Genomic DNA, 24,557 nt, shown 5'->3' on the forward strand with positions numbered 1-24,557 from the left:
GCACAGGATGCTCTCCACTGCACACCTGTAGAAGGAGGTGAGGACTGGGCTTCCCAGACCAGAATAATCACTGCAATGCCACTTTAATTTATTTAATATGTCAATAATATATTATAAATAATAATTACTTAATAATATGTCACTTTACCTGTGCTGCTGATTATCCATGCTGCTGATTTCTTGCCTTTAAGCTCCTGTATTCATACCTATCTGCTCACCACAGACTCTTGTTCAGGCTGCTGTTTAATACTCTGTATTGTTTTACATTATTGTATTGCTTAGATCCATGTCTACTGTTTTTTTAATACTTTATATACTGTACTTTTTTTTGTTGCTATTTTTGGATATAATTGGGACCTTGAGTACACAATTTTGTTCCACCTCATGTATGTGATGCGAATGACAAAAGAGCCTTGAACCTTGAACTTGAATTGAACAGATACAATCCAGCTGTCTTAGTCTAGAAAATCTGGTCATTAGTAAAACTTGCAGAACAAGCTAATAAGCAAAATCATGTCAGTCAAATTTAAACTGCTAAACCCTTCAAAACGATTTCTAACAAGTTTGATACTGGGGTGTGCTGCCAATTCATTCCTCCACAACATATTGTCCTCCTACTCCCCCATCAGCTCCTGTCTTCTGTTCTAGTCACTCTGATTTACACATCCTTCATTCATTTTCTCATCCGGCTGAAAATGGCCCTTGTATCAACAGATGACCTCAGTAACTGATCTGCTGTCTGCCTCTCTGTTTGTTGATGCTAAATATGGAGCAAAAGAGGAGCTTAGAAAGGGGAGGACCCAAATAGTGTATATATGTGTGTGTGTGTGTGTGGGGGGGGGGGGGGGCACAAATGGAGCTGGAGGGAAACAGAACGGTAGAAATGAAAAAGCAAAAATAAAACATAAAATGAAGTTGGCAGATTTTCAGACCTCCAGACCTCATAAAATGTAGATGGATCCAAGTCCACCTTAAAATGAAATAAAAGCACTGACTCATTGCAGAAAAATGCCTGACCGTGTGTGCGTGCATGCGCACGCAAACAAAGGCTACATATCTAAAGAATGACATAATTACATGTTGAATTTGGAAATTATTCATCATGTTACCAGTGGATTGTATTTAACCTTAATATATAAATGCTGTTATTTGTGAGAGTATTAACTTATTCTGGTTTTGCCTGAATTCTCAGACTTTTTATCTGAACTTTTATTGAATACTGACCAAGTCATAATAGTGGGGGATTTCAATGTTCATGCAGATGTTGAAAGTGTTAGCTGAAACATACCCATCCATCCATCCATCCATCCATTATCTTTACCCGTTTATTCCATTTTGGGTCACGGGGGTCGCTGGTGCCCATGTCCAGCAGTCACTGTGCGAGGGGCGGGGTACACCCTGGACAGGTCACAAGTCCATCACAGGGCCACATAGAGACAAACGAGACAAACAACCATTCACTCTCTCACTCACACCTAGGGACAATTTAGAGTTACCAATCAGCCTAACATGCATGTTTTTGGTCTGTGGGAGGAAACCGGAGCACCCGGAGAAAACCCACGCATGCACGGAGAGAACATGCAAACTCCACCCAGAAAGGCCCCTGGACCGGGGTTTGAACCAGGGACCTGCTCGCTGAGAGGCAGCAGCTCTACCAGTTGTGCCACCGTGCTGCTGAAACATACCCTTTAATATTTATTTATTTTATTTCCCTCTGGGATTAATAAAGTATTTTTGAACTTTAATTTGAATTTGAATAATTTAGAAGTGTCAGTTGGCTTTATCCAAAATGTCCAGAGACCTCCTCATTCTCTTCATCTGGTTCTGACATGTGGCATAGAAAGTAGCACGTAATACATCCTCACTGTCCTGTTCTGTTGCACCAGTTTTAATAACCTTTGAGTTTACATTGACTGACTATACAGCCTCCGAGCATAAATTTCATAATAGTAGATGTTTTCTTCAACCTGTCATTATCCCAGGCAGTAGTCCCTTGTATTTTCAAATCCAGAATCATCAAATCAGTTCCGAAAAGTTCAGACAGCCACCCTTAACTACAGGTCAGGGGCACTAACATCTGTCTCTATGAAGTGTCTAGAAAAACTGGTTCTTAAGCAAATCAACTGGATCCTGGATACTATCGACCCCATCCAGTTTGCCTATCGCCCTAATCGATCAGTGAATGATGAGGTAGCAAAAGCCCTACACCACGCTCTGCAACACCTGGAAAGCAGAAGAACATATGCCAGAATGCTCTTCCTGGACTACAGTTGGGCTTTCAATACCATCCACACGGGCAAACTGATAGAAAAGCTAACAGACCTCGGTATCCCAACTCCCACCTGTAACTGGATCCTGGACTTCCTGACAGATAGACCACAGGTGGTGAGAATGGGAGGACCAGTGTCTGAAATTTACAGTCAGCACAGGAGCCCCTCAGGGCTGTTGCCTCAGCCCTAAACACTTTAGTCTGTACACTTATGACTGTGGCTCCACCCAGCATAACACCATTGTTATTAAATATGCTGACATCACTATAATGGGGCTCATCCTGGAGGGGAACGAGCCAGGGTACAGGACTCTGGTAGACAACAAGCTATGGAGAGAAGAACGACCTCATCCTCAATACAGACAAGACCAAAGAAATCATGTTGAACTTCTGAAAGAACATTCCTCCAATACAGCCCCTCATCATTAAAGGGACTGTGAGGTATGGGGAGGGCTGACAACCCTTTTACATTTGTTGCAACTAAGTATGTCACAAGTACAGGAACTTCACAAAATGTAAATAAATAAATAAATAAATTGAAGTTGTGAAGTTAAATAGGAGAAAAATCTGCCAATCAATATATGTGTGACCACCTTTTTCAGCAGTTTCAGCATCAAGCTGTTTCTTGTCTCCATGATCTTGATCCATCTAACCTGAACATTTTGTTCATCATTCACGTCCAAACTGCTGCAGCTCCTTCAGGCTGGCTGGTGCTGCTCATGTCCAGCAATCTTTAAATCAAACCAGATTCTCAGGTGGACTGAGGTCAACACTCTGACTGGACTATTCTAGGCCCATTACCTGGTTCTCCTTAAACCAGAGGAGTGTTGCTTCAGCAGTGTTTAGAGTTATTGTCTTCTTGTTTCTGGGATATATTGTTTTAATAACTCAACCCTGATATGTATTTCTCCACAACGTTGTCTGTTTTGTTGTGGAAAGTTCTTTATTCTTCATGATGTCTCTTGCTTGGTGGTGGACCCTACAACTCTGGGTGTTGATTTTGAGACTGTGAGAGCAGCTGAGATCATTTGACTCTTGGATTGCTTACACGTCTATCTGGTTAACTAATTAAATGGCTTCTAAAAATAATGATTATGTCACCACAGGAAAGGAGGGTGAATATTTATGCATGCATTTTTTTTGGAATTATTTAAACTAGTTTGTCCATGTTCAGTAGGCCATGCTTTTTACCTTCTCTGCAGGTCCACCTCCTCCTGCACAGGGCCATTCTGAACCTGTTGGCCCTGTCGGGGCAGCGTGGAGCCTGTGGGGAAGAAACACAAAATGATTCCAGTTAGAAATGGCATTACAAAGGTAAAAAGTCCCATCAGAGTCAACATGACAAAATAAAAAGTTGATTCAAGCTTTGCCTGCAGATTGCTGAGGAAAAAACTCGCAGTAGTTCAGAAAGGAAATGGAAGAAACTGCTGGTTGCCATGGAAACAATATTTGTGAAAATATCAGCAGTTTATTATTCATTCATTCAACATTTATTTAAACAGATAAGTCACATTGAGCCTCCAAGACTCATTTACAAGTGAGACCTGTTTGGACAATAAAAGTGGTGAAAAATAACACATAGGGTTTGGAGACAAAAAAATTCCTAACACGCTTTTAACCTCTGTTCAAAGGTCAACAGTGTGATAATGAAAAAAAATCTTGCACACTAGCACATAATGGCGCCGACATTACCGGGGGGGGAGGGACGACGCAAGGGCGGTGGGCATATCCGGAACAACACACAGAGGCACTGCAGAGTTCAGATAAAATCACTCAGTTCAAATAGTTCCCTCTGGAGAGATCCGTGCACACTCTGGGGTGCCGAGGACGACCAGAAACAAATCCAGAGTTCTGAAATGATGACAGAATGTTTATTCAGCTGGGCTCCTCTGAAAAGTCCATGGAAATTCCTCAGTAGGAGGGAGGGGCAGAGCATCAGGTTTACAAAACTTTCCAGGTGAGATGAGATAAGATGGCCTGTCAAGACCAGTCAGGGAGCCGAATTCAGATAAACACAATTGTTTTTGGCTCAGGCAGAACTTTAATGACATCTACCTTGAATCTGTGTCAGTCCTTGGTTCAGAAACGTCCAAATTAAATGACCATACCAATGGAATATGCCTAAGAATAATCCCCGAGATCTGATCCATTCTGCCAAGAATCTGGGTGCTCGAGGCACGAACCAAGCCATCATATAAGGCAGGCAGCCTGACCAGGTCCAGATTTGCTGTCAACGACTTCCTTGTTTGTTAACAGACCAGGAACCAGCTGAATCCGAAAAGCAGGAACCAGTTATCATAAATCCAATTATAAAAGTGTCCTTAAAATCCACAGATGACAGCAGAGATAGACACGTCATCGTCTTCAAAGTCGATGAGATATCCAGCAGCGTGCGTGCCAACAGGGCACATCGGCTCATCTAAAGCTTGTCTTCTCTTCAAAGAAATGTTATCAATTGTGTTGAGGGACCAACTGATCAAATCCAAGTCCATAGTTATGATTTGGATGATTTGTAGAAGAGAGGCTCTAAAGCAGTTTCACAGACAGACAGAGCAAAAGCAAAGTGGAGAGAGAGAGGAGAAGACATTCGCCCTTGAGAAGAGCAAGTGTTGAATGATGATCAAATATCCAATATCTTGAAGTTTAGTGAAGGCAACTAATAAGGGAGACATTTTTTCTAATAAACTAAATTGGCTTCTGGACTTTTGCTCAGCACAAGTGAAAAAAGAAAAGCTCAGTAGTTGGACAACAATCCTATCATGATTATATAATACTGTTTCCTGCCCATCTGTAGGCATTAGTATTTGAAGTTACACAGAGAGATTGTGATGCACGAAGGATCCAAGGATCTGTGGACTATTTAATCTGAGTTCTTCCATCCTGTGAACATGTTGGACTGCCACACTATATGCTACCTCCTGCTGTTCTATGTACATCAGCATTAACCTCTTTTGGTTTATTTACACACCATTACTCCATACAGTTTTTCAGAAGGAGATCATGAGTAGCACCCCCTCACCCACAAATCTGTCGGGGCTGCGAACTGCTGGAACGAGTGAATCGTGAGACGGCGTGGGACCTGGAGGTTGTTGCCGCTAGGCCTTGGCTAACAATATAAGCTTGTGAACCTCATGGCTGGATCCTGTGCTTCTGAGAGTTGAGACCAATAATCCAGAAGTATCGTGAGTAATGCCGAGCAAACACAGAGATAAGAGACAAATGTCGGAAAATAATTCAGAAGATATGGAGGAAGTTAAAAAATCTTTGAACTTTATGAGTGCTGAACTGACTAAATTGAGTGCGGAACTGACTAAATTGAGTGCTGATGTGACTAAAGTATCAGCTAAATGTGATTTACTGACAGGACTGTCTGAAGAAGTGAGACAATTGAAAGAACTGATGACTAATAAAGACAGAAAAATAGCTGAACTGGAACAGAAAGTTGACGACATGGAACAATACACAAGACTAGACAACTTGGTGATCACTGGACTGGAAGTTAGGAACTGAACTTATGCAAGAGTTGTTGCTGGTACTAACACAGCAGAAGATGCACCACAGGAAGAACTACAGACTCTGGAGGAGCAAGTAGTGAATTTTTTACAAAACAAAGACATTGACATCGAACATGAGGACATTTCAATCTGTCACACACTGCCCAACAAATCAGATAAAGCCAAACCATCCATAGTCATCAAGTTCATTAGCAGGAAATCAAGAAACAAGGTAATAATGCAAACAAAAAAACTGAAGGGAACAAATGTTTACATAAACGAACATCTAACTAAAAAAAATGGAAATATTGCACGAGAAGCAAGGTGGTTGAAAAAACAGAAAAAAATAGCATCAACTTGGACAAGAAATGGAAACATCTGGATCAAACTACAGGAAGGATCTCAGGCTAAAATAATAAAAGACCTGAAAGATCTGGAAAAACTAAAATGAGCTCAGGAGATGACAGATGATAAATCATTGACATAACTTCACAAACAAGAAATTAACAAAATATAAAACAAACAAATACATTAAACATGGCAACATATGAAGACTTAGAGTTTAAAATATACAATGTTGAAGATGCGATTGATACAAATTTTTTCCCTGAAATAAAAGACTGTGAATATTACAATGAAGAACAGTTTAATGAATCAATATAACAAATGGAGGTCTCTCTATTATTCACTTTAATAGTAGAAGTTTAAATGCAAATATATCCAAAATAACAGATTATTTAAAACAGCTAAACAGAACCTTTACAATAATAGCACTGTCAGAGACATGGCTCAACGATGAAAACACAAACAATGTTCACATGGAAGGTATGAATTATATCATGTGAACAGAAGCAACAAAAGAGGTGGTGGAGTGGCTCTATTTGTTAAAAATGAAATAAAATGTAAATTAATTGATGAAATGTCAACAGTTGTTGATAATATCATGGAAATAACAACAATAGAAATAATAAACAAGAATGATAAAAGCATATTGATAAGTTGTGTATATCGATCTCCAGGATCAAATGTAAAAATATTCACTGATAAAATCGTACAACTATTGGACAAGAGTTTTAATAAAACATTTTTTTGTGTGGAGACTTTAATATTGACCTGGGAAATAAAACAGATTCAAATAACATCAGTACATTTACAAATTCATTGTATAGTTTAAATCTTTATCCGTTAATATCAAAACCAACAAGAATTACAACTCATAGTGCTACAATAATCGATAATATTTTCACAAATGTAACAAATGGGGATGTGATGGGAGGTATTTTAACGAGTGATTTGAGTGATCATTTACCAGTTTTCATGATTTATGAAAATGATCAAAGCATTACAAAAGAAATTACAATTAAGAAAAAAACAATAAACACATCAAAAAAAGCAATGGACAAATTAAAAGATGATTTACATAAACAAAGCTGGAAAGACGTGTATGTTGATGATGTGAACAGATCATATGATGAGTTTATGAATATTTTAGGAGCTCTGTATGAAAATAATTGTGTGCAAAATAATTATACAAAGAGAAATGTTGTTGACCAACCATGGATCAGAGTCAGAGTCAGAGATTCTTTATTGTCATTCGCACCACATGTGGTACATGTGGTGGAGCGAAATTATGTACACAGGGTCCCAGTTACATCCAACAATAAAATGTATAAGAAAAACAGTAATAACATCTAAGATATGAACTAAGAAAAACATCAACTAAATATACACTAAGCACTCATAACATAAAACATTGAACATCAGCACAAACATGAACATGAGTCTGTGAGCAGATGTGCACGCATGAACACATCAACAATGAAACAGATCAGCAGCAACATGAAACAGATCAGCAGCAACATGAAACAGATCAGCAGCAACATGAAACAGATCAGCAGCAACATGATATGGTTTTTCACAGTGATTATTCTAGTTAGAGATTCATGAGTCTAACAGCCTCAGGGTAGAAGCTGTTCCTCAGTCTAGTGGTTCTACACTTAATGCTCCTCAACCTCCTTCCTGAGGGGAGTGGGGCAAAAAGTGTGTGTACTGGGTGAGTGTGGTCCTTCATGATGCAGGTGGCCCTCTTCCTGCATCTGGAGGTGTAGATGTCTGTGATGGTGGGGAGACTGACTCCAACATCTTCTGTGCAGCCTTCACCACTCTCTGCAAAGCTTTTCTTTCTGCAGCTGTGCAGCCTCCATGCCACACGTTGATGCTGGAGCACAGGATGCTCTCCACTGCACACCTGTAGAAGGAGGTGAGGACTGAGCTTCCAGACCAGCTCGCCTCAGCCGTCTGAGGAAGTAGAGTCTCTGATGAGCTTTCTTGATCAGGCTGGTGGTGTTGTTGCTCCAGCTGAGGTTGTTGTTCAGGTGCACACCCAAGTACTTGTAGCTGGAGACCACTTCCACCGCAGATCCTCTTATGTTCAGGGGGGTGTAGATGTTTTTGTTCCTTCTGAAGTCCACAATCATCTCCTTTGTCTTCTTCACATTGATGTGAAGGTTATTCTCTTTGCACCAGCTCCCCAGGTGTTCCACCTCCTGCCTGTAGCTGGACTCATCATTGTTTGTGATGCATCCCACCACCGCTGTATCATCTGCAAACTTTACAATGTGACAGCCTGGATGGGTAGCTGCACAATCATATGTGAGCAGAGTAAACAGAAGGGGGCTCAACACACATCCCTGAGGAGAGCCAGTGCTGAGGGTTATGGTGGAGGAGGAGAGGTTGTGGATCCTCACTAACTGTGGTCTGTTTGTTAAAAAGTCTAGTACCCAGTTGCAGATGGAGGGGCTTAGTCCTAGTGTGGATAGTTTGTCCATCAGGGTTTGGGGGATCATGGTGTTGAAGGCGGATGTGAAGTCCACAAAGAGCATACGGACGTAAGAGTCTTTCTGCTCCAGGTGGTTGAGAGCAGTGTGGACCACAGAGGAGATTGCATCCTCTGTTGATCGGTTCTCACGGTATGCATACTGATGAGGGTCCTCGTTGATGTTGATGGTTGTTTTGATGTGAGTCATGACGAAAGGGTTGAGAAATGCTTGTAAAAAAAAAGAATTATTTGTTTACGTTTCTTGAAATTGAGAACACAAGAGGCTGAAGATAAATATAAGAAGTATAAATATAAATTAGTAGCGATTATAAGGAAACACAAGAAGGAATATTATAGTGATTTATTAAATAAAAGTAATGGTGATATGAAAGCTACATGGCGAGTAATAAATAGTGTTCTGAAAAGTCATAAAGCAAAAACAGGTATTTCACAATATTTTTTGAAGGATGACGATGAAATCCATGATGAAAATGAAATTGTAAATGGATTTAATCATCACTTTGTGAACGTTGGATCAAGCCTTGCAGCTAAAATACCAAAAGTAGACAATAATGTGAACCATTCAGTTATAAGTTGTGACAACAGTATTTTTCTTAAAGGAACTGACAAAGAAGAAATAATGAATGTAGTAAAAAATCTTACAGATAAGAGATCAAAAGACTGGGTGGACATGGATATGATGTTTGTAAAGGACATAATGAGTTATGTTATCGAGCCGTTTACATTTATTTGTAATTTATCATTTTCAAAAGGAATATTTCCAGACAATATGAAAGTAGCAAAGGTAGTTCCTCTCTTTAAAAATGGTGATAAATGTGTGTTCAATAATTATAGACCAATATCCTTATTACCACAGTGCTCAAAAATTCTAGAAAAACTATTTGTGACCAGATTAGATAAATTTATTACTAAACAAAACATTCTAAGTAGCAGTCAGTATGGGTTTAGAGCAAAAAACTCTACATGAATGGCTCTCATGGAATTAATAGAACAAATAACTACTGCTGTCGATCAAAAACAGTATTGTGTTAGTATTTTTGTTGATTTAAAAAAAGCATTCGATACTATTGACCACACTATTCTCCTTGAAAAATTAAATAAATATGGTATAAGAGGACCAGCATTACACTGGGTATCTAGCTATTTAAAAGATAGGAAACAGTTTGTACAAATAAATGGTGTAAGATCTGACTTGTGCAATATCACTTGTGGAGTTCCTCAAGGCTCTGTACTTGGACCAAAGTTATTTATTTTATATGTGAATGACTTAGTGAATGTATCAGGACTCCTCAAATGTGTCCTTTTTGCAGATGACACCACATTTTTTTGTTTGGGTAAAGATGTAAAACGGATGTTGGAACTGATGAAGACAGAATTTGATAAAATACAAACTTGGTTTAAACTAAATAAGTTATCATTAAATTTAGATAAAACTAAATACATGATATTTAGTAACAAAAAGAGAACTGTTGATGATCCATTTAAAATTGAGGGTGTTGAGATTTGTAGAGTTAATGAGATGAAATTTTTGGGTGTAATCATTGATGAACAGCTAACATGGAAAAATCACATCAATTCTGTAAGAACAAAAATATCTAAATCTATTGCAGTTTTATACAAAGTCAGGGAATTATTAAATGATAAAGCTCTGTACATGTTGTATAACACAATCATTGTTCCACATTTAATCTATTGCATTGATGTTTGGGGGAAAGCATGTAAAACATTTACAAAACCTATTTTTATTTTACAGAAAAGAGCTGTAAGAATTATCACCAGAAAGCATTACTGTCACCCATCAAGCACATTATTTTATCAACTGAAGTTATTGAAGTTCCATGATTTGGTAGATTATAGTATTTTATCAGTTATGTATAGGGCTCAAAATAACACATTACCATTAAATATCCAAAGAAATGTTGTTAAAAGACAAAGTTGTTATAATCTTAAGGGGATAGAGATATTTGTCAAACCAAAATTCAGAACTAGTCTGAAGGGAAGGTCTACCTCAATCCAAGGAGTTGGATTGTGGAATGGTCTAGAGAGTGATGTTAAAAATGCCAAGTCAATGTGTACATTTAAGAAAAAGATCAAAGCTGAATTGTTAAAAAAAAATATATGAAGTAGCTTAGTGTGTGTTTTGTATTAGAATTAGAAAAATTAGAAAGAGTTATTCATTTTGTTCTGTTACTTGAAAATTATTATGATTGAAATAATTGTTTGAAAAAAGGGGCAGATATAATAAGATTTTTTCTTCTTTCTGCTGCCTTTCATTTTAAATCTCTTGTATCTTTTTTATATTGTTATGGAATTGTTTTGTACTTTTTTTTAAATGAATAAACTTTATACCATACCATACCATCTGCAAATCACTACATGTGTGCAAATGAGAAAATAACTTAGTAATAAAAAATTAAAAAAGTTAGAAGTTTGCAAATGTCCTCCAGTTTCTGATAGAGGACATTTGCAAACTGTGGTGTACCAAAAACCCACCCACACAAACCAGTATTTGCAGTTTGACTCCCATCACCTTCTGTAGCACAAGTTAGGAGTCATCAGGACTCTGTACCACAGAGCAGACAGCGTCCCCACTAACTCAGGAGCCAGGCAGAAGGAGAAATCCCACACAAGACAGGCTCTAGAGCAATGTGGATATCCTAACTGGGCCTTCCTGAAAGCAGAGAAGAAACCCAAACAGGACTCCAGTCAGCCATCAGGTGAAAAGGAGGAACCCAGACCCAGACCAGTGGTCATTCTGTATGTTGAGGGAGTATCAGAGAAACTGAGACATTTATTTTCTAAACACAACGTCCCAGTGGCTTTTAAACCCCAAAATACATTAAAGACTGGTTCATCTCAAAGATCCAGTCCCCCGGCACAAACAGAGTAATGTTGTGTATGTTGTTCAGTGTCAGGAGGGCTGTGATCAGTCTGGGGCGGCTGTGGCTGAGTGGTTAGAGCAGTCGTCTTCCAATGCAAGAGTTGGGGATTCGAATCCACCAGCAGTCACATGCTGAAGTGTCCCTGGGCAAGACACTGAACCCCTCATAGCCTCTGATGTGTGTCCCATCAGTGTATGAATGTGATCTAAAGCACTGATTAGTCTATTTAGAATGATTTGTTCAATTAACTTTGTAGAGATCTAGTAGAGTGCTCTATGAATGGGTCAATGAGGCATAGATTGTAGTGTAAAGTGCTTTGAGTATCTTGAAATAAGATAGAAAGGTGCTATATAAGTACAGTCCATTTAAGTACAGTCTTACATTGGGGAAACTAAACAGCCACTGGCCAAAAGGATGGCCCAGCACAGAAGATCAACATCATCAGGCCAAGACTCTGTGGTCTACACTCATCTCCAGGCCAGAGGTCACTCTTTCAAGGATGAAGATGTTCACATCCTGTATAGAGAGGAACGATGGTTTGAGAGAGGAGTAAAGGAGGCCAGGGCAGCACGGTGGCGCAACTGGTACAGCTGCTGCCTCTCAGCGAGCAGGTCCTTGGTTCAAACCCCGGTCCAGGGGCCTTTCTGGGTGGAGTTTGCATGTTCTCTCCGTGCATGCGTGGGTTTTCTCCGGGTACTCCGGTTTCCGACCACAGACCAAAAACATGCATGTTAGGCTGATTGGTAACTCTAAATTGTCCCTAGGTGTGAGTGAGAGAGTGAATGGTTGTTTGTCTCGTTTGTGTCTATGTGGCCCTGTGATGGACTTGCGACCCGTCCAGGGTGTACCCCGCCCCTCGCACAGTGATTGCTGGACATGGGCACCAGTGACCCCCGTGACCCAAAATGGAATAAACGGGTAAAGATAATGGATGGATGGATAAAGGAGGCCATCTTTGTGAAAAGAAATCGTCCATCATTAAACAGGGGTGGAGGCCTACGTGTTCAACTGTCCCCCTCTTACAATGCTGTTATTGCTAGTATCACTCAACCCCCTGTGAATAGTAAACAGCCATCAGTGTGCTAATGATACATTGTTAAGCTGTTGGTCCTTCTTGATCATGTAAGCAGCTGGTTTTGGTTGTCAGCTGCAAGCTGGTTGATCCACTCTGAGAAGGTGCTATTTATAAAGCCTCCAGTATACTGCCGCGTATGTCCGTTCACGCGTACGTACGCGTGTACGGTACGCAGAGGGTTCAGACATGATACTCCAGCGTACACCCTGAGCATCTGCAAGCAGCTTCACAGACAAGGGGCGTTTACCTTCGGGACAAATTGAGGTTGCCGATTGGTCATTTGCTGACACGCCTACTGGATTGATTGACAGGTCGGAAAAAAGAGAAAAAAAAGCGAGCGCTGGCAGCCTCCGCCGCAACAGTGTTTTGTGTTTATATGTTGTTAATAAAAAGATCTAAAAAATAAAAATAAAAAACAGAGCGCTGGCTCTGCAGCCCACACATCAGACTAGCCCACCAGGAAATCTCCAGACCCTCCCGCAGCCATGCTGGACCTGAGTTTAATTCGCTCGAGACAAATTCCTTAATTTCTCACCATTTCAGTCATGGCATCAACGGAGGAGGAAGAGATCACTGCGTCTTGACAAAAAAACAAAAGAAAAGGCCAGATCAGGGATGAAGAAGGGGAATTTAATACATTGGTGTCACATACAAATCAGTCCCTCGCTGGGCAGTTTATTGTGCGACACCGCGTACACGTATGCGGTCGTAAAAATTTGAGCTTTGCACAGACATGCCCTGGAGGGTACGCACATACCTCTGCGTACATACGTGCGTACCTCTGCGTATGGATGTATGCGACAGTATACTGGGGGGCTTTAGACTGAGCTGAATACAGCACCTCAGACTGAAGAAGTCTTTCGATGAAAAACGAAACGTTTCTACAAGAAGAATCCGTCCAGAGGACCTGACTTAATTTTGTTAGATTTTTCTACCTGGATTATTGAGAATGCATCAGGATACTTATAGAACATACGATATTTGATTGGATTTCCATTCAGCCAAACTGATCTCGAGAAGGTCTGCAACAAAGAATGATGGAAAACCCTCTGATCCATACCATACCATACAATACCATTTTATTTATAGAGCACTTAAAACAGCGACAAGGCCAAACAAAGTGCTGTACAGACAGAACAACAGGTAATACACAAAGCAAAATACAAAATGAAGTAAATCAGAATATAGATATAAAAACGATACATATAATGATGACAAACCAATGTGGAGCATACAGGTTCAAAACACAGATCATCTGGTGTTGAAAGCTACCGAATAGTAGTGGGTTTTAAACGAGACTTGAAAACTGAGAGGGAGGGGGCCTGTCTGACAAGCAGAGGTAACTCGTTCCAAAGTCTTGGTCCTGCTACAGAGAAGGCCCTGTCCCCTCTGCACTTAAGACGAGTTCCTGGAACTGTGAGGAGCAACTGGTCCTCTGACCTCAGGGAACTTGGTGGGACATACGGTTGTAGAAGATCAGAGAGAAGGGGGGGGGGGGGACTGTTCAGTGATTTGTAGACATACAGGAGTATTTTGAACCGGATTCGAAAGTGAACCGGTAACCAGTGCAGTGAGGCCAAAACTGGTGTAATGTGCTCTCTTTTGCCTGTCAAGTCAAGTCAAGTCACATTTATTTATATAGCACATTTAAAACAGTAACTGTTATCAAAGTGCTTACCAAAAAATATCACAGCATGAAATATTAATAACAACATATTACAGCAACATGAATAAAAGCATAAAAACATTAAATATAATGAGAAACAATGAAATACTAAATCAAATCACCCTGCGTTAAATGTCAGGGAGTAAAAGCAAACTGGATGAACACAATCATCAACAACGAAATACCAAATGACATCACACTGTGTTAAATGCCAATGAGTACAGATGTGTTTTGAGGAGAGATTTAAAAATAGAGACTGAGGTGGCCTGTCGAATGTTGATGGGCAGATTATTCCAGAGTTTAGGGCCAATGACTGAAAACACCCAATCTCCTCTGAGCTTCAGCCTGGTTTTTGGTACGGCCAAAAGCAGCTGGTCTGATGATCTCAAGGCCCGAGAAGGAGTATAAGGATGAAGGAGGTCGGAGAGGTATGAGGGTGCAAGGCCATTAACATACTTAAATGTCAGCAGAAGAATCTTAAAATCATGTATGACATGCACAGGAAGCCAGTGAAGAGAGGACAGAATTGGAGTAATGTGCTCAAACCTGCGAGTTCCTGTTAGTAGCCGAGCGGCAGCATTTTGGACAAGCTGGAGACGTGAGAGAGATCTGACTGACCCCAGCATAAAGGGAGTTACAGTAGTCCAGCTGGGTTGTAATAAATGCATGGACTAATTTTTCAAGGTCGGATCTGGACAGCACGGACTTGAGCTTAGCTATCTGCCTTAGCTGAAAGAAGCTTTTTGAAGAACAGAATTTATCTGTTTATTAAACTTAAAGTCCAAGTCTAAAACTATCCCGAGATTGGTAACAGACTGTTTTAGATATAGCTGAAGGCAGTCCAGGTTTGCAGGATCTGTGACAGTGGCAGAGCTAGGGTTAAACACAATGACCTCAGTCTTCTGATCATTAAAACTCAAAAAGTTTGCAGCCATCCAAGTCTTGATGTCATCCAGACATTTTAACAAAGGGCGAATGGAGGAGGAACTGTTATGTGTTAATGGTGTTAAATCTGAGAGCCATCAGCATAACAATGAAAGGAAAAACCATGTTTCCTCAGGATAGACCCTAAGGGGAGGAAATACAAAGAAAACAGAAGGGGTCCAAGAATGGAGCCTTGTGGGACCCCGCAGGAAAGAGGCACTGAAGTAGATAGAGTGATAGCAAAACTAGGACCAAAACTCCCGTCGCTCATGCATGAATGGAACCATTCTAACGCTGCACCAGTAATCCCAACCCAGTGTTCTAGCCGGGATAAAAGGACACTGTGGTCCACAGTATCAAATGCAGCGGTAAGGTCAAGGAGTACCAGGACTACAGACTGACCAGAGTCATTTGCCAGAAGAATGTCGTTGCAGACCCTAACTAAGGCTGTTTCGGTGCTGTGTAGTTTCTTAAAGCCAGACTGAAAGATCTCAAGAATAGAATTTCCACTCAAGGACTCGTTTAATTGAGTGAAAACTATTTTCTCCAGGATCTTAAAAAGAAAGGGAAGTTTGGAGATGGGTCTGAAGTTTGAGCAGGTTGAAGGGTCAAGTCCAGGTTTTTTTATTAAAGGAGTTACCACTGCATGTTTAAAAGCGTCAGGAACTACACCTGTAGCCATACTGCTGTTTATAATGCCAAGAACAGAGGGTCTAGTGGAGGGTAGGACTTGTTTAAAAAATGATGCAGTGATGGGGTCAGCAGGGGAACCTGAGGGTTTCATATGACCAATGACGTAATTTAGAAATGAGAGGGAAATGGGTTCAAACTGGTTAAAGAATGATGTGGGGGTGGGGGGTTGGGGGACAAAGACAGAGGAGTCAGCTGTGGTGTGAGGAATCAGTGACCTGATCGACTCAACCTTTTTACACGGTTAAAATGGAGTTAATGGTGTTGAAAAGAACGCAGGGATTGTGGCTGTTTGAGACAATGATTTGGGAGAAATATTTGTTTTTTTCTGATTTAACAGTGGCCTGGTACTCTTTGTAACATGATTTTAGCATGATAAAAGAAACGTGAAGTTTGTCCTTCTTCCATTTACGTTCGGCTTTCCTGCATTGACGTTTGGCTGCTCGGGTGATCTCATTCATCCAAGGGTGTGGAGTGCGCTTTGGATGTCTAATTTTTAATGGTGCAACTAGGTCAAGCATCTTAGCACAGGTCTCTTGATGTACAGTAACTAGCTCATGGGTGGTCATGGAAGAGGATTCAGAGACTGAGAGAGAGTTTTTAGTAAAAGCAGATGAAAAGAGCGCAGCAGTGGAAGGGTTAAATATTTGACTAGGCCTGGCTGGAGGGGGAAGGGGTTTGGACTCGTTGACAAAAGAAGTGTTGAAAGAAATGGGTTTGTGGTCAGAGAAAACTGCAACCTCAATTTCTAACTCAGAAACAGATAAACCAAAGGTTAATACTGTACTGTACTGGTTAAAAATCGGGCTGCTGCATTCTGGACCAGTTGTAGTCGTGCAATGGGGGTCTGACTGATACCAAACAGGAGTGAATTGTAGTAATCAAGCATAGATGTAATGAATCCATGTATTACTGTCTCCAGGTTATTTTTGGACAATATGGGCTTCAGTTTAGACAGCTGCCTCAGTTGGAAGAAACATGATTTAACAATCCTGTTTAAGTGACTGTTAAGTTTCAGGGAAGGGTCCATTATCACTCCTAGATTTGTGACTCTTTGTTTTTCTGACAGGGATAGAGCGGAGAGGTTGATACAGTGGTTTATGATCATGTCGTTGGGAGGGAACAACATGACTTCAGACTTCTTTTCATTGAAACTTAAGAAATCTAAAGCCATCCAGTCCCTGATGTCAGCCAGGCAGTCGAGCAGAGGTTGAATAGAGCATGTGCCATTATGTCTTGGGGGAAAGTAAATTTGACAATCATTGGCATAGAAGTGGAAGGGCATGTTGTGTTTCTGGAAAATAGCACCAAGCGGCAGCAGGTATAAAGAGAATAGGAGGGGACCCAGGATGGACCCCTGCGGAACCCCCCATTTAAGCTCTGCCTCTGCGGAACTAAAATCCTTGATGGAGACACAAAAGGATCTGTCAGTGAGGTAGGATCTGAACCAATTGAGGGCTGACCCTGTAACGCCCACCCACTGCTCTAACCTAGCAATGATGATCTCATGGTCGATGGTGTCGAAGGTGGCCGTGAGGTCCAATAGGACAAGCAGCACAGAATCACTAGTATCTGTGGATCTGAAGATGTCGTTAAAGACCTTCAGCAGGGCAGTTTCAGTGCTGTGGAGAGGTTTAAAGCCAGATTGGAATAGCTCTAAGATGGTGTGACCCTCCAGGAAGCACTTCAACTGGGACTCGACTATTTTCTCCAGTAGTTTTGAAACAAATGGGAGTTTGGAGACATGCCGGAAGCTGGATATGACTAAGGGGTCAAGGTTTGGTTTTTTCAGGAGAGGCTGGACAGCAGCATGTTTAAAGGATTTTGGCACCATGCCAGTGGATAAACTACTGTTTACTATAACAAGAATGGACAGACTTTGAGTAGGAAAAACCTCCTTTAGTAGTCGAGGGGGGACCACATCAAAAGGGGAACTAGAAGGTTTCAAGCTGCACATGACCTGCTCTAGAGAAGATAGAGTGATGGGTTCAAAATGGTCAAATGGAGCTACAGAATGAGGTGGGATGGATGGGTCATGAGTTGGAGGGAAAATGAGAGCCAGGGTGGTTGTTAATTTTTTCCAAAAAGAAATGTAGGAAGTTGTTGCACAGCTCAGTCGAGGCTTCCAGAGGTGATGGTTCAGTGAGGTGGAGAACAGAGTTTAGGGTGGAGAAGAGGACATGTGGGTTACGAGAGTTTGAGGTAATTATATCAGAGAAGTATTTGGATTTAGCAGCTTTCACTGCTTTCTGATAACGGCGCCAACTCTCTTTAAGTATTTGAAAAGAGACCTGCAGCCTGTCTTTCCTCCACTTTTGCTCCGCCCTCCTACATTGCTGCGTAACGGCCTTGGTAACATCAGTCTGCCATGGTTCTGCTCTAAGTTTTGATTTTTTGGTTTTAATAGGCGCAACATGATCCAGAGTCTTTAAGCAGACAGAGTTGAACTGGGATGTCAGCTCCTCAGTGGTGGTGAGAAACACTGGGGGCTGAATTATCATTTCAGAGTTATAAACATCTGTGAAACTGTAGAATCTAAGAAACTTTATTAATTTGATAATCTGTTTAATGAGGCCAAAAGCAAATGTCTTTTAACTTACAAACAACTGTGTTCAACAGAACTTGTTTTTAACAGATTCTGAGAAGTGCTTGAAGTTGACCTGTACTGACCTGTACTTGTTTAATTAAAAGTACCAGGAATTTCTGGGAGCAAGATCAACTGTTGAATAAGACTGTTTCCCGTCAGGGCTGTTTTGATAACTCAGAATTGTTTTAGCAACGAGTACTGGGTTTATGTCAAACTGACCTAAGAAGAATTTGTTATTCACAAGCGTTTTTCTAAAATGGGAAAGGACAGATAAAGTGTTATACAACCTTCTGACTTCTGACGTAAATGGAAGGTATAAAAAAGATACTGTACTGCATTTAGACAGGGGTTCTGCCTTTTGAGGTCCCGGAAGTATCCCTGGCTGTTCGGCCTACGGGCTTAGCTTCAAATAAATCCCCATTTGCTGTCAAACAGAACCAAGGTGTCTACTGTTTTATTTAATGAACCCAAGTATTGATGTAGATGCTACTACAAAACGTGTGGCAATGAAGTGGTTAATGGTCCGGGTACTACGTGCAGGAATGCACGGCTTAGGTGTTAGATGGGGGAGGGTGAACTCAAACTGGACTGGCATGTGGTCTGAAAAAACATCCATCCATCCATTTTCTTTACCCGTTTGTTCCATTTTTGGGTCACGGGGGTCGCTGGTGCCCATGTCCAACAATCACTGTGTGAGGGGCGGGGTACACCCTGGACGGGTTGCAAGTCCATCGCAGGGCCACATAGAGACAAACAACCATTCACTCTCTCACTCACACCTAGGGACAATTTTAGAGTTACCAATCAGCCTAACATGCATGTTTTTGGTCTGTGGGAGGAAACCGGAGTACCCGGAGAAAACCCACGCATGCACGGAGAGAACATGCAAACTCCACCCAGAAAGACCCCTGGACCGGGGTTTGAACCAGGGACCTGCTCGCTGAGAGGCAGCAGCTCTACCAGTTGCGCCACCGTGCTGCCCGGTCTGAAAAAACATTATCACCAATTTCAAGATTTCTAACAGTTACATCACGTGTTAAAACAAGGTCCAGTGTATGTCCGTGCTCTTGGGTGGAACCGTTTACATGCTGAGTTAGAATAAATGAGTCCAATAAATCTAAAAAGTCCTTAACCAAGGGCTTCTCCTGACAGCACACATGCAAACTAAGGTCCCAAAGAATGAAAACATGTTCATATTTTGGTGTGATTTCAGCCAAAAAAATCAGAAAACTCATTTATGAAATCCTTAGATCGAGGTGGGCGGTAGACGAGTGCAAATAACGTCGGAGGCGAGTGGCCGAGTTCAAAGATGCTCACTTCAAAGTTGGCGCGAGAAACTGGGATGGGCAGTTGTTTATAGTCAAAAGTTGATTTGAATATTGTTAATAATCCACCATCGCGCCGGCCTGATGGCCGCGGTGCGTTAAAATACAGACAGTTCAGTGGCAATAATTCCGTCAAGGCTCTGGACTCACCCGGAGACATCCAAGTCTCTGTGATGCAGAAAAAGTCCAAATCATGCTCTTGAAAGTAGTTCCTGAGGATAAAAGTTTTGTTGGTAACAGATCTTGCATTGACCAAACACATCCGGATACTGTTCAAAGTGGAGCCAGCAGCGGTGAAGTTTGCGCGCATCAGTGGCCGCAGGTTTTCAATAACAGCCCCTCCGGGTCGGTCCGAGCTGCGCATCGGCTGACAACTCCCGTTGTTTACCTGGTCCGGGCACGCGGGAAGTTAGCGATGGAAACCATGACGACCAGCTGAAGAGGAAGATGCAGCACGCAGGGCTTTAAGCTTTACCAGCCACCCAGCACGTTTTCCCCGGCGTCTGAAGCGAAGTCTCCGGGCAGGGAGGTAAGGAGCGCAGCAGAGGTAAGCTGGCACGTCCACCAGTGGGGGGGGGGGGGGTGTGTGTGTGTGTCTAGAGGTACGCTCATATTGGTCAAAATAAGCAACATCGGCTGCAGAAAAACGAAGATCCAGAAGCTGTTGTCGGTCATACACCAGCAGCAAGTTTGTCTTCTCTGCAGTCTTTTATCATCAAACTGACCCGTTTTTTCCAACCGGACTAAAGTTGGTCCCCCTTCCAACCGAATTCGGTGTTCAGTGACTCAGAGTGCCGGACGGGACCGTCCAAAAATATAGTTTGGTCCAGGACCGGCCGCTCCCACTCCACCGGTAACTCTGAGCGCACCCTGCCGGCCAGGTGACCCCCTCGAGCTGGGGAGTCGTCGCACGAAGGGCCAGTGTTTTCTCTCTCTCTCTCTCTCTCTCTGGACCCCTACAAACTTCTCATCTGGGCCTTTGTGGTTCTACCTGGTTCCGACAAGAATCGCCAGGTGGCATTTCGCGGTTTTCTGCTGGACTGGCCCTCGTGGTGTCTTCATTGGTGTGGGGGAAGTGTACCTGTGACTCTCGAACTGGACCAGAACCAAACCGAGGTGGCTGTGGGGGACTTCATCTTCAACAGAGCCGGTCTCAGCCTCAGTGAGCAGCCCGTTACTTTTAACGAAAGATGGTCCACCTCCGTGGAGTCGCTGTGTTCGCCTGGAGGAGACGCTCTGATGCTTTGAAGCGCCGCCGAAACCGGACCGGAGCAGAACCGGGCCAGGGACAACTTCAGCCTCTTCGTCTCTCGAGCTGTGGAGCGCCGGAGGCGGACTGGAACAGAACCGGACCGGACCAGTGACGACTTCAGCCTCAGCCTCTCCGGTCAGTCTCGTTTTTCACCGGGGGTGCCTCTCGTACTGTTGGGTGTGGAGGTGACGTGCAGAGAAGCAGAGGAGCAGCGTGGAGGAGCAGCGTGGAGGAGCAGCGTGGAAGAGCAGCATGAAGGAGCAGTGCTGCGGGGTGCTCGAGAGAAGTTCGGAGTTTACATTGGAGTTGCTGCAGGCCTCCATCCAAACTCATCTGGATAATAATTATTTTTATTCCGGCTCACGCTGTTGTCTCCTGTTGACCTGAAATGAGCTAGGACCATGCCTTTCACTTCAGGAGGATTTTCTGGCAGCTCGCTTTGCTATTTGCTGCGAATTATCCGTTTCTGTTTCAACCTGTTGATATTGCACCCAGCTTCTGTTTTTCATGGGAGCATCCATCCTTCTTCGCAGGGGGGCCCAGAGCCCCCCTCAGCCCAACTCAAACTGCAGTTGGGCCACCTCGTCGGGTTTGTTTGCCCATTTGAATTGTGACGTTTTATGGTCTGAGACTTTTCTGCACCATTCATATTATTGTCACTATTTTCAGATCTCAGACTATCTGGAGTCACTGAATCTTGTTAATACACCTGGATCTGCCCATCACTGCAACTTTCACTGTTTTTGGGTTCTGAATGATTGCGTCTTCATTAATGTTTCTCATGGTTCGATTATGGGGGCTAATTATCACACTGTTACTCCTATAATTACACATCAGTCACAAAAAACTCAAGAAAATGTCTGATAATAATGTTGTTACTACTCTCAGGGATTCAGCCCAACCCTGGACCCCCCACTATTTATATGACACCAAATGACTTTAAAAACGTGTCTGGACTTCATTTTCTGCATGTAAATGCTCGTAGCCTGAGAAAACTTGATGCCTTGAAAATTCTGGTCAGTTCTTCTGGGGCAGATGTAATCTTCAATCTATGAAACCTGGCTCAACATCTGTAATGAATAATGACCTGGATTTGACAATGGATTTAACGTCTACCGCTGTGATCGTCAAAAAAAAAGGGGGGGGGGGGGGGAGTCGATGTTTACATCAGAGATTCTCTGGTTGCTAGTCTTGTGTCTTCTAAAAAAATTCCAAACCAATTTGATGCCTTAGCTGTAAACATCACTTTGAATGGAGGCCAGATTTTATCTGTAGTCTGTTGTTATCGTTCACCTTCAGCAACACCTGAGGCTCTGTCCTCCCTGATAGAATTCCTTGGTAATTTAAAATTCAAAGAGATCTTTTTGGCAGGAGATTTCAACATTGATTGGTGTAAGTCGACCCCCTCTGTGATAAATTCAAGGAATGTTGCCTGTTTCTCAATCTTACCCAATTGATCAACTCTCCAACTAGACTAAACAAAAACCGTCCTGAAAAATCTTCCATCTTAGACCTGTTTCTAACTAATATGCCTCACAAATTCCCTGGTACAGGTGTATTCGCTAATATTTTGAGTGATCATTGTGTAATAGCGGCTCTCAGAGAAATTCAACTTCCACCTTCTAAGCCCAGATTAATTCAAAAAAGGGATCTGAAATGTTTTTGTGAACAGTCATTCCTCTGGGATCTGTCTCACTTTGACTGGCATCGTATTCTTTGATGATGTGAACTCTGCTTGGAACTATTTTCATAATAGTTTCATTTATTTTGTGAACAAACATGCTCCTTTTCATCAGTTCAGAATAAAGGGACGAGACAGCCCCTGGTTTACTCCTGAGCTAGCTGACCTCCTGCACAGGAGAGATCATCTTTGGGCCGCAGCGATAAAATCTGACTCAGACATCGATTGGTTGAGTTTTCGACAGATGAGGAATAAATGCACAATTGCTGTTAAAGCAGCAAAGCACAACTATTTCTTATCTCAGACCTCCAAAAATCTAAATGACCCCAACAGATTCTGGAAAACCATCAAATCTCTCTCAGGCACCCCCCCAATCATTCGACCTCCCATCACAACTTCTCGTTAACTCTGTTCCTGTGTCAAATAAGCACGAGATCCTGAACTGTTTCAACAAACATTTTGTTGCTTCTGGTTCTTTATTTGACACAGTTACTAATGGAAGATCAGCCACTTCACTTAATAACCAAACTTCTACAAATCAAATCCATCCTACAAGTCAATCCTCAGTTAATCACAGCTTCTCTTTTTCTCTGTTCTCAGTCAGTGAGGTCAATAAACTGTTAAAAGGTCTTGATCCTAAAAAATCTGCAGGTCCAGATGAACTTCCACCTTATTTCTTAAGGCTGGCTGCTCATATCATCACAGTCCCTGTGACCCACATCTTCAATCTCTCCATAAGACAAAACTCCATCCAGACACTTGAAAACAGCCTTTTTTCTTCCTTTGCTGAAGGGAGGTGACCCCACCTCACTGAACAACTATGGACCAATCTCTAAACTCTGCATTTTAGCCAAGGTTCTAGAAAAACTGATAAACTCTCAAATCAAAAATTACCTGGACTCATTTAACATCTTACCTCCACATCAATCTGGTTTCAGGAAACAACACAGCACAACCACTGCTTCACTGAAGGTTCTTAATGATGTTGTTGAAGCACTGGATGCTAAAGATTATTGTGCTGCACTTTTCTTAGACCTGTCTAAAGCTTTTGACACTGTGGATCAGAACATCTTGTGTCATAAACTCTCAGAAATTGGTTTCTCAGAACACACCATTGGTTGGTTCTCTAACTATCTTTCAGACCGGAGGCAATGTGTTCAACATAATGGTACTTCCTCCAGTTAATTAACAGTCAACAATGGTGTACCACAAGGCTCAGTCTTAGGACCCATCCTCTTTACAATCTACATACATAATGTAGGTAAAAACATCCCTAATGCATCCATACATTTCTATGCTGACGACACAGTTGTTTATTGTCGAGCTAAAACTGTTGCTAAGGCTTTCCAGCTTTTGAATTCTGCATTCAACTACATCCAGACTGATTTGTTCCACCTCAAACTTGTCCTAAACGCTGACAAAACCAAAGGGATGCTTTTTTCAAATAGGAAGTTGGTCCCAGCAGTTCTTCCTCCGATTTTATCCTCAAATGGTGTCCCGATTGAGTTTGTTGATTCCTATAAATATTTGGGTATCTTGGTCGACTCACATCTCTCTTTTAAGCTCCATGTGGAAAACTTGATAAAGAAACTGAAAGTTAAACTGGGTTTCTTTTTCAGAAACAGATCCTGTCTAACTCTGAATGTTAAGAAACACCTTGTATCTGTGACTTTCCTCCATTGATTACAGTGACATTATTTACATGAACGCTCCTACAAGATCCCTGCAGATGTTGGATGCTACAGATGTTGGATGCTGTCTATCATGGTGCACTAAGATTCATAACTGGCTGTGATTATCGTACCCACCACTGCACCCAGTATTCTCTGGTTAACTGGACATCATTAACTTCACGCAGACGCTCTCACTGGTA

At 41.9% G+C, this 24,557-nt stretch overlaps 1 protein-coding gene across 5 annotated transcripts in view; it reads right to left on the reverse strand.

The window, feature by feature from the left end:
- enah (ENAH actin regulator) overlaps positions 1-24,557 on the reverse strand; it is a 280,348-nt gene that overhangs the window by 78,005 nt on the left and 177,786 nt on the right. For all 5 annotated transcript variants that reach the window (XM_037685697.1, XM_037685699.1, XM_037685696.1 and 2 more), the window contains one exon: positions 3,461-3,533. In XM_037685697.1, the coding sequence (XP_037541625.1) occupies positions 3,461-3,533 (73 nt within the window). The remainder of the gene's footprint in view (positions 1-3,460; positions 3,534-24,557) is intronic.

This window comes from Nematolebias whitei, chromosome 12, assembly GCF_014905685.2.
Source record: "Nematolebias whitei isolate Nwh7 chromosome 12, NemWhi1, whole genome shotgun sequence".
Classification (NCBI taxonomy): domain Eukaryota; kingdom Metazoa; phylum Chordata; class Actinopteri; order Cyprinodontiformes; family Rivulidae; genus Nematolebias; species Nematolebias whitei.